The 10,630-nt window shown below is 52.8% G+C and overlaps 1 protein-coding gene across 1 annotated transcript; it reads left to right on the plus strand.

Moving 5' to 3' along the window:
- The first annotated feature begins 627 nt into the window (after window positions 1–627).
- On the plus strand, window positions 628–10,237 carry rundc1 (RUN domain containing 1). The gene is made up of 5 exons (XM_072443813.1): window positions 628–1,176; window positions 4,516–4,674; window positions 5,640–5,838; window positions 7,708–7,803; window positions 8,447–10,237. The coding sequence occupies exons 1-5, from the start codon at window positions 796–798 to the stop codon at window positions 9,307–9,309; spliced, it is 1,698 nt and encodes a 565-aa protein (XP_072299914.1). The 5' UTR covers window positions 628–795; the 3' UTR covers window positions 9,310–10,237.
- Window positions 10,238–10,630: the final 393 nt, after the last annotated feature.

The raw sequence follows: 10,630 nt of genomic DNA on the forward strand, positions 1-10,630 counted from the left end.
TGTGTTCAAATAGATGTGTCTGGTTTGTTGTGACGTCGGGTACGTGGGTGTAATATGTCTGGACTTTCTCTTCAGGATGAAACGTTCATGTTTCTGAATGTGGAGCTCGTCTGAGGAGAAGAAAGAGTGAGCAAAGAGTGTAGCGTGAATTTACATGATCAGACGCTAAAGCATCCATTTTATTTATATTACATCTGAGCTAGAACTTTAAAATTGTGCACTCTTCTGTACTTATCATTGTAAAGATAACCAAATGAAATGCTTCTATTATTTGATGTAATTTACATCAATGTATTAGTTTTCAGTGTCAAACTATAAAGTAATATTTACGAGAAAGGATTAACTGGAAATATAAATCTGAGGAAGACAAACAGTAAAATGTAAAATGTATGACAGCTTCTAGATAATTAATACTTACAAATGAACAGTATTATCATTTGAATAGTCTGCTAGTCACTGGATTCACCGTAGCACAAGTTCAACCGTGAATCGTGTGATTTTTTATTTTATTTTGGTTTAAAAACGTATTGTGAGAAAAAGAGAGAAAAGGCTTTTTATTCTGAAGGTTCCACTTCCTGTCCTCATTTGCATATGACGCACGCACGGTTTGTTTGACGTATGACTCATCCTCCCCAAGATGGCGCCGCTCCCGCCACAGCTGCGATAATCCGCGTCTTATCCGCGTCTTATCCGCGTCTTTTCTGCGTCTTTTCTGCGCAACGACGCGGCTTTGAACCGCTTAAAGTCACTACATTTCACACTGACTTGGATTGAAGACATTCTGTCGCTTGGACCATGTCCACGGAGGAACTGTCAGCGTCGGACAGCGAGGCGATGACGGCGGCCGGGGCCGGAGAGCGCTGGGCTCCGGTGGGCGCCGTGGCGACCCCCGAGGACGAGAGCCGAGCGCGGCCGGGGAACAGTCGCTCTGCCTCGGCGTCAGAGGAGGAGGTGTCCGCGCGGATGCAGAAGCTGGAGCAGGAGCAGGAGCTGCTGAACGCGTCTCTTCTCGCGCTCACGTCGCACTTCGCGCAGGTGCAGTTCCGCCTGAAGCAGGTGGTTCACGCCGGGAGCGACGACAAGGAGCGGCTGCTCGCGGACCTGGAAGAGTTCGCCTTCCGAGGATGTCCGCACGTGGTGGGCTGCAGGCCGCAGGACAACGCGCTCCACAACACGGTCAGGTCAACACGGTCAGGCTGTGTCGAGTCTTTCATGTCGAAACTTTGTCTTTTGAGGCTGGAGTGCTCTTCAAAGCTCTGTTTTCACCTACCCCCTATCTCCGCCCACTGCTCGAGATTATTCACACATTTCGCACTCTTTGTCACACGTCACATTTAAACAATAAAAGCATATTCTTATTAGTAATAGTGATGTGATCCCTGTCCCGCCTCACGATCGCCTTGTGATTCTCCATTTCTATATTGAATGCAGTTAGAAGACTTTGTAGAGTGTAGAACCCGAGCCTAGGACCTCCAGTGAGTGACAGCTCCAGTGAGTGACAGCTCCAGCTCCAGTGAGTGACAGCTCCAGCTCCAGTGAGTGACAGCTCCAGTGAGTGACAGCTCCAGCTCCAGTGACAGCTCCAGTGACAGCTCCAGCTCCAGTGAGTGACAGCTCCAGCTCCAGTGAGTGACAGCTCCAGCTCCAGTGAGTGACAGCTCCAGCTCCAGTGAGTGACAGCTCCAGCTCCAGTGAGTGACAGCTCCAGCTCCAGTGAGTGACAGCTCCAGCTCCAGTGAGTGACAGCTCCAGCTCCAGTGAGTGACAGCTCCAGCTCCAGTGAGTGACAGCTCCAGCTCCAGTGAGTGACGGCTCCAGCTCCAGTGAGTGACGGCTCCAGCGCCAGTGAGTGACAGCTCCAGCTCCAGTGAGTGACAGCTCCAGCTCCAGTGAGTGACAGCTCCAGCTCCAGTGAGTGACAGCTCCAGCTCCAGTGAGTGACAGCTCCAGCTCCAGTGAGTGACAGCTCCAGCTCCAGTGAGTGACAGCTCCAGTGAGTGACAGCTCCAGCTCCAGTGAGTGACAGCTCCAGCTCCAGTGAGTGACAGCTCCAGCTCCAGTGAGTGACAGCTCCAGCTCCAGTGAGTGACAGCTCCAGCTCCAGTGAGTGACAGCTCCAGCTCCAGTGAGTGACAGCTCCAGCTCCAGTGAGTGACAGCTCCAGCTCCAGTGACAGCTCCAGTGACAGCTCCAGTGACAGCTCCAGCTCCAGTGACAGCTCCAGCTCCAGTGACAGCTCCAGCTCCAGTGAGTGACAGCTCCAGTGAGTGACAGCTCCAGTGAGTGACAGCTCCAGTGAGTGACAGCTCCAGTGAGTGACAGCTCCAGTGAGTGACAGCTCCAGTGAGTGACAGCTCCAGCTCCAGTGAGTGACAGCTCCAGCTCCAGTGAGTGACAGCTCCAGTGAGTGACAGCTCCAGTGAGTGACAGCTCCAGTGAGTGACAGCTCCAGTGAGTGACAGCTCCAGTGAGTGACAGCTCCAGTGAGTGACAGCTCCAGTGAGTGACAGCTCCAGCTCCAGTGAGTGACAGCTCCAGCTCCAGTGAGTGACAGCTCCAGCTCCAGTGAGTGACAGCTCCAGCTCCAGTGACAGCTCCAGCTCCAGTGAGTGACAGCTCCAGCTCCAGCGAGTGACAGCTCCAGCTCCAGCGAGTGACAGCTCCAGCTCCAGCGAGTGACAGCTCCAGCTCCAGTGAAAGACAGCTCCAGCTCCAGTGAAAGACAGCGCCAGTGAGTGACAGCTCCAGTGAGTGACAGCTCCAGTGAGTGACAGCTCCAGTGAGTGACAGCTCCAGTGAGTGACAGCTCCAGTGAGTGACAGCTCCAGTGAGTGACAGCTCCAGCTCCAGTGAGTGACAGCTCCAGCTCCAGTGAGTGACAGCTCCAGCTCCAGTGAGTGACAGCTCCAGCTCCAGTGAGTGACAGCTCCAGTGAGTGACAGCTCCAGTGAGTGACAGCTCCAGTGAGTGACAGCTCCAGCTCCAGTGAGTGACAGCTCCAGCTCCAGTGAGTGACAGCTCCAGCTCCAGTGAGTGACAGCTCCAGCTCCAGTGAGTGACAGCTCCAGCTCCAGTGACAGCTCCAGCTCCAGTGACAGCTCCAGCTCCAGTGACAGCTCCAGCTCCAGTGACAGCTCCAGCTCCAGTGAGTGACAGCTCCAGTGAGTGACAGCTCCAGTGAGTGACAGCTCCAGTGAGTGACAGCTCCAGTGAGTGACAGCTCCAGTGAGTGACAGCTCCAGTGAGTGACAGCTCCAGCTCCAGTGAGTGACAGCTCCAGCTCCAGTGAGTGACAGCTCCAGCTCCAGTGAGTGACAGCTCCACATGGATCGTGACCTGGATGTTGATCTTTTTACAGTCAAATGTCTATGAAAAGCAGCGTGTTTCAGTTATAATGCACTTTTAGATCAATACTGTGCTTTACATGACTAATGGAGACTAATTGGTCATTGAGATGCACATGTTGATTGTCGTCATGGCAACACACTAGACCTACATGTGTCTTGGTCAGCGGCTGACGTGTCCTCATCTGGAGCTTTGAGCCGTGGTCAGGAGGTCATGATGTCACAACAAACTGTTCTACAAAACACCAAAAAATACATTTTTTAATTATTCCAAATAAAATGCAAAGAAACATTTACATTCTTTGACCAACATTCACTGTATTTGTATTGAAGGTTATAAACATATTAAAACTTAGTGAACTTAGTGGCATTGGATTAGCAGACTTTGCAAAAATATATTACACAAAGAAGGAACTAAATATAAAGAATACTTTTGTCTAATATGGGACTATTATCTCCCTGACTACGTCTTTATATTCAACCATTGAAAAGACAATTATATATACATATAAAAGATTATAAACCATTGAATGAAATTGACTCGTTGTGTTGTTATAAATCTTTATTTTTATTTAAAAAAGTGGTTTACAGTCGGCAATAAAAAAATCACAATAATTAGACGGAAAACACAGTTTAAACTAAATAAAACAGTTAAACGAAGGTCATTCCATAAAAGTGAATTTTGAGTGTGTTTGTTCCCATGGTTACAGTTTATTTACCCTCTGCTCCTTATGTAAACACCATTATTCCCTGCCCCGCCCGCGCTCCCGTCACGCCGCCCGCCCGCACTCCTGTCGTGCTCCTGTCGTGCTCCTGTCGTGCTCCTGTTGTGCTCCTGTCGTGCTCCTGTCGTGCTCCTGTCGTGCGTTGCACACCTCGCTCTGTCTTATAGGGTTCCTTTAAGGAACATGCGGCCCTGCTCTGTGCAACCCTGGTAACCCCTGGTAACCCCTGGTAACCCCTGGTAACCCCTGGTAACCCCTGGTAACCCCTGGTAACGGTGCAAACAAGAGAAACACACAAATGTACTCGTGTTTTTCTCTAAAATCCATTTCCCTTTTGGCTGCATTTCCTACAGGAGGATCTGGTGAGTATGGAGAGAGACGTTTGTGTCCAAGTGTTTGTCACAGAGAGAGACGTTTGTGTTGAAGTGTGCGTTGTTTCGCCGCAGACGGAGCGAGAGAAGAGGGAGCGCCTGGAGGCTCAGCGGGAGAAACAGAAGGACTTGATCGTTCAGCTGAAGACGCAGCTCGACGACCTGGAGAGGTTTGCGTATCAGGAGGGAAGCTACGACTCTCTGCCCCAGTCTGTGGTCATGGAGCGGCAGAAGGTGACGCCGGGGGGCGACACCGGGGGGCGACACCGGGGGGCGACACCGGGGGGCGACTCCGGGGGGCGACTCCGGGGGAGCGACGCCGGGGGGCGACTCCGGGGGAGCGACGCCAGGGGGCGACTCCGGGGGAGCGACGCCGGGGGGCGACACCGGGGGGCGACTCCGGGGGAGCGACGCCGGGGGGCGACACCGGGGGGCGCGACACGGGGGGGGCGCGACACGGGGGGGGGGGGCGCGACACGGGGGGGGGCGCGACACGGGGGGGGGGCGCGACACGGGGGGGGGGGGGGCGCGCGACACCGGGGGGGCGACACCGGGGGGGCGACACCGGGGGCGTTGCAGCTCTTATACACACTGTACTGTCCATGAGGGGGCGCTGCAGCTCTTATACACACTGTACTGTCCATGAGGGGGCGCTGCAGCTCTTATACACACTGTACTGTCCATGAGGGGGCGCTGCAGCTCTTATACACACTGTACTGTCCATGAGGGGGCGCTGCAGCTCTTATACACACTGTACTGTCCATGAGGGGGCGCTGCAGCTCTTATACACACTGTACTGTCCATGAGGGGGCGCTGCAGCTCTTATACACACTGTACTGTCCATGAGGGGGCGCTGCAGCTCTTATACACACTGTACTGTCCATGAGGGGGCGCTGCAGCTCTTATACACACTGTACTGTCCATGAGGGGGCGCTGCAGCTCTTAAACACTGTACTGTCCATGAGGGGGCGCTGCAGCTCTTATACACACTGTACTGTCCATGGTCTCAGCACAACACTAGGGGCTGTTATTGTAATAGATATAGTTTTTATACTTTTTTTTTCTCCATTATTTGATATTTTTGCCATATGTTGTGCCGAACAATTTATTGTGTAAATCTTTTTACGTTTCTGTCGTTCTCTTCAGGCCGCTTCTCTGCTGCGTCACTCTAAACCCTGTCGTGCCTCTGCGTCCTCCAGGTGATCATCGACGAGCTGATCGAGAAACTGGACGTGAATCTGAACGAGGACATCGGGAGCCTGAGCCCGGAGGAGCTGAGGCAGAGAGTGGACGTCGCCATCGCTCAGATCGTGAACCCGGCTCGAGTCAAGGAGCAGCTGGTGGAGCAGCTCAAGACGCAGATACGAGACCTCGAGATGTTCATCAACTTCATACAAGGTGCAGCGCCAATCTAGACTATATCATCTCAGAAACCAATGGTCTGAACCAGAAACTGGACTAAATCATATCTGGAACTGGACTTAAAAGTGGTCTACAGGTGGAACCTTACCCCAGGACAAAACTGTAGGAAAAGATCTTGACTCTGTTTTTGATGAACAAACTATACATTGATCCTAAAGTGAGTTACACAGGGAGGAGAGAGAGTGAGCCAGGGACAATAGGAGGCTGATGGCCCATTAAAGGACTGATGAAACCAATAACACCTTTATCAAGACGTCCCGCCCGGTGGGCAGGGCCCACTCAGAGTAGGATCAATATCTGAGGTCCCGGTCTTGATTCTTAGATTGAGAATGACTCTTGGGTGAAAGTTGAAACGTATTGTTTTTTTCATAAAAAAAATCGTCCAGGAGGGTTCTATTGTCGTTTCATCTGGACAAGGACACCACACACGACCAACTGTTTTAACTTTGACTTAAACCAGGTCTGAAATATAGTTTTACTCACTCCAGGACTTACTCCAGGACTTACTCCAGGACTTACTCCAGGACTTACTCCAGGACTTACTCCAGGACTTACTCCGGGACTCACTCCGGGACTTACTCCAGGACTTACTCCAGGACTTACTCCAGGACTTACTCCAGGACTTACTCCGGGAGTTACTCCGGGACTTACTCCGGGACTTACTCCGGGACTTACTCCAGGACTTACTCCGGGAGTTACTCCGGGACTTACTCCGGGACTTACTCCATGACTTACTCCAGGACTTACTCCAGGACTTACTCCAGGACTTACTCCAGGACTTACTCCAGGACTTACTCCATGACTTACTCCATGACTTACTCCGGGACTTACTCCGGGACTTACTCCGGGACTTACTCCATGACTTACTCCAGGACTTACTCCAGGACTTACTCCGGGACTTACTCCGGGACTTACTCCGGGACTTACTCCGGGACTTACTCCATGACTTACTCCAGGACTTACTCCAGGACTTACTCCGGGACTTACTCCGGGACTTACTCCGGGACTTACTCCGGGACTTACTCCGGGACTTACTCCGGGACTTACTCCGGGACTTACTCCGGGACTTACTCCGGGACTTACTCCGGGACTTACTCCGGGACTTACTCCGGGACTTACTCCGGGACTCACTCCAGGACTCACTCCAGGACTCACTCCAGGACTCACTCCAGGACTCACTCCAGGACTCACTCCATGACTCACTCCGGGAATTACTCCGGGAATTACTCCGGGACTTACTCCGGGACTTACTCCGGGACTTACTCCGGGACTTACTCCGGGACTTACTCCGGGACTTACTCCGGGACTTACTCCGGGACTTACTCCGGGACTTACTCCGGGACTTACTCCAGGACTCACTCCAGGACTCACTCCAGGACTCACTCCAGGACTCACTCCAGGACTCACTCCATGACTCACTCCGGGAATTACTCCGGGAATTACTCCGGGACTTACTCCGGGACTTACTCCGGGACTTACTCCGGGACTTACTCCGGGACTTACTCCATGACTTACTCCAGGACTTACTCCAGGACTCACTCCAGGACTCACTCCAGGACTCACTCCAGGACTCACTCCAGGACTCACTCCAGGACTCACTCCGGGAATTACTCCGGGAATTACTCCGGGAATTACTCCGGGACTTACTCCGGGACTTACTCCGGGACTTACTCCGGGACTTACTCCGGGACTTACTCCGGGACTTACTCCGGGACTTACTCCGGGACTTACTCCGGGACTTACTCCGGGACTTACTCCGGGACTTACTCCGGGACTTACTCCGGGACTTACTCCGGGACTTACTCCGGGACTTACTCCAGGGTTAAACCAGGTGTTCTCCTGCAGATGAGGTGGGGAACCCTCTTCTGTCTGGAGGAGCCAAGTGTCAGCAGCCTCAAGGTGAAGGATCCAGGACCAGAACTCCAGGCGTCCAGAAGAAAGGCAAGTTTGCGAATGTATAGAAAGAATTCTTTTGCCCGGAAATAACTGACAAACATGTTGTGCCCCGTTGATTAGAAGAAAGTATCTTGACTTTTATTTTACAGAAAAGGTGTCATAAACGGTCCCAAAGACATTTTGGAAACCATTGTATTTTATATTAGTCTAATTCCAGCTGAGATACATCTGTTCTTTTGTGTGACATTAGAAGGTCTCTTGTGACATTAGCAGGTCTCTTGTGACATTAGAAGGTCTCTTGTGACATCAGAAGGTCTCTTGTGACATTAGAAGGTCTCTTGTGACATCAGAAGGTCTCTTGTGTGACATTAGAAGGTCTCTTGTGACATCAGAAGGTCTCTTGTGACATCAGAAGGTCTCTTGTGTGACATCAGAAGGTCTCTTGTGTGACATCAGAAGGTCTCTTGTGTGACATTAGAAGGTCTCGTCTGACATTAGAAGGTCTCTTGTGACATTAGAAGGTCTCTTGTGACATCAGAAGGTCTCTTGTGTGACATTAGAAGGTCTCTTGTGTGACATTAGAAGGTCTCTTGTGTGACATTAGAAGGTCTCGTCTGACATTAGAAGGTCTCTTGTGTGACATTAGAAGGTCTCTTGTGTGACATTAGAAGGTCTCTTGTGTGTGCAGTGGACCCTGAGCAGGCGCAGAAGCTCAGAGACACCGGTCTGCAGCTGGTACAACGCGCTCTGGCCGTCCTCCAGCTCTTCGCTGCCAGTCAGTTCGGCTGCGGCGCGGGACACGTTCCTCAGAACATGTGGGCCCCCGACGCCGCGGGGCAGGACTACGGCCCACTTCTCCAACGCCTGGAATCGGCCGTGGACCAAGTCAGAATTTTAGGTTCAAGACGACAACCCTCTTTGGAACACGTGGTCAACTACACGAGCAACGGCGCTTTGGGCCCCAGAGACGAGCTCACGGCCGTGGTGCGGAAAGAACTAGCCATCGCTTTGAAAGACTTGTTGGCGCACGGTTTGTGTTCGCCGTCACAAACCGTGAGCCTGGTTTTAACGCCCATATCGTGCCTACTTCCTTATCGCGCCACCACACGGGAGCTCCACCCGTGGGAACTGTTTGTCAAATATTATCACTCCAAAAACGGTAAAGCATTCGTCGAGTCCCCGGCGAGACAACTGTCGCAATCCTTCAGTCTGCCTGTAGGGGGCGGGCCGGTGACCGTGACGCCAAAACAGTCCCTCCTGTGGGCCATTCACACCGTCCTAAACGAGCACGACCGGTTCAAGAGAGGTCCAGACACTGAGTTCAAGGCGTTGGTGTGTATGGCCCTGAACGAGCAGAGACTCGTGTCATGGCTCAACCTGGTGTGTAAATCTGGGACACTGGTCCACCCACATTACCAGCGCTGGAGTTACATGGCCCAGACCGGATTTGAAGGAGCGCTGCGGATCTTAGGACGGATCAGCCATCTTAAGTTCAACCTCCCCGTGGACCTGGCCGTGCGGCAACTCAAGAATATCAAGGATGCGTTCTGAAAAGTCTGTGAAGGATGCAGCGTTTATGAGTAAAGGACACATATTATGCACCAGTCCCCGTGTCATGTCCCCTCATTTAGAGGCGGAGTCCCCTCGTTTAGAGGCGGAGTCCCCTCCTTTAGAGGCGGAGTCCCCTCCTTTAGAGGCGGAGTCCCCTCCTTTAGAGGCGGAGTCCCCTCCTTTAGAGGCGGAGTCCCCTCGTTTAGAGGCGGAGTCCCCTCCTTTAGAGGCGGAGTCCCCTCCTTTAGAGGCGGAGTCCCCTCGTTTAAAGATTTTCAGATTAGCCGTACATTAGCACGTCAGGACTAGCGTTTGTGTCTATCCCTACTTTTGCCTGTAGATGGAGCACTAACACCAAACCCTGGTGAAGGAACGCCTGGTAACACCACAAATAATGCAGAATATTTGTCCTTTACTATAAGAGCATTAAACCAGATGCCCTTCCTCATGAAACTCCATAGACCACGGACTGGTGCAAAAGTGACTCGAGTTAAACTTTGTCATCGGCGATGTTTTTGACACATTCCACACCGTCTCCATGGAGACGAGGAAGCTTTAAATGTGCTTTTGAAAATGTATTAAAAATGTACATTGAATGTTTCCACTGAAACTATGAAATTCTGTTTCAGGCTTTTGTGAGCGACTTCCTTAAACTGTGCATCTAAAACTGCTGCAGAAAAGCGTGCATGCTGAGCGCACGTGCTGAGCGCACGTGCTGAGCGTGCGTGCTGAGCGTGCGTGCTGAGCGGGTTGAGCGTGTGTGCTGAGCGGGCTGAGCGTGCGTGCAGGCTGAGCATGCGTGCATGCTGAGCGTGCATGCTGAGCGTGCATGCTGAGCGTGCATGCTGAGCGGGCTGAGCATGCTGAGCGTGCGGGCTGAGCGTGCATGCTGAGCGGGCTGAGCATGCTGAGCGTGCGGGCTGAGCGTGCATGCTGAGCGGGCTGAGCATGCTGAGCGTGCGGGCTGAGCGTGCATGCTGAGCGGGCTGAGCGTGCATGCTGAGCGGGCTGAGCGTGCATGCTGAGCGGGCTGAGCGTGCATGCTGAGCGGGCTGAGCGTGCATGCTGAGCGGGCTGAGCGTGCATGCTGAGCGGGCTGAGCGTGCATGCTGAGCGGGCTGAGCATGCTGAGCGTGCATGCTGAGCGGGCTGAGCGTGCATGCTGAGCGGGCTGAGCGTGCATGCTGAGCGGGCTGAGCGTGCATGCTGAGCGTGCAGGCTGAGCGTGCATGCTGAGCGTGCATGCTGAGCGTGCATGCTGAGCGTGCAGGCTGAGCGTGCATGCTGAGCGTGCATGCTGAGCGTGCATGCTGAGCGTGCA

This window comes from Eucyclogobius newberryi, unplaced genomic scaffold (assembly GCF_026437365.1).
Source record: "Eucyclogobius newberryi isolate DKJ021-1_F unplaced genomic scaffold, fEucNew1.0.hap1 SCAF_13, whole genome shotgun sequence".
In the NCBI taxonomy this organism is placed as follows: Eukaryota; Metazoa; Chordata; class Actinopteri; order Gobiiformes; family Gobiidae; genus Eucyclogobius; species Eucyclogobius newberryi.

What these genes read in the sequence shown, in the direction of transcription:
- rundc1 (XM_072443813.1), top strand. Translation starts at nt 796, where the DNA reads ATGTCCACGGAGGAACTGTCAGCGTCGGACAGCGAGGCGATGACGGCG. An exon ending in TGGTCATGGAGCGGCAGAAG is followed by an intron (nt 4,675 to 5,639) that starts GTGACGCCGGGG and finishes TGCGTCCTCCAG; the next exon opens with GTGATCATCGACGAGCTGAT. An exon ending in TCCAGGCGTCCAGAAGAAAG is followed by an intron (nt 7,804 to 8,446) that starts GCAAGTTTGCGA and finishes TTGTGTGTGCAG; the next exon opens with TGGACCCTGAGCAGGCGCAG.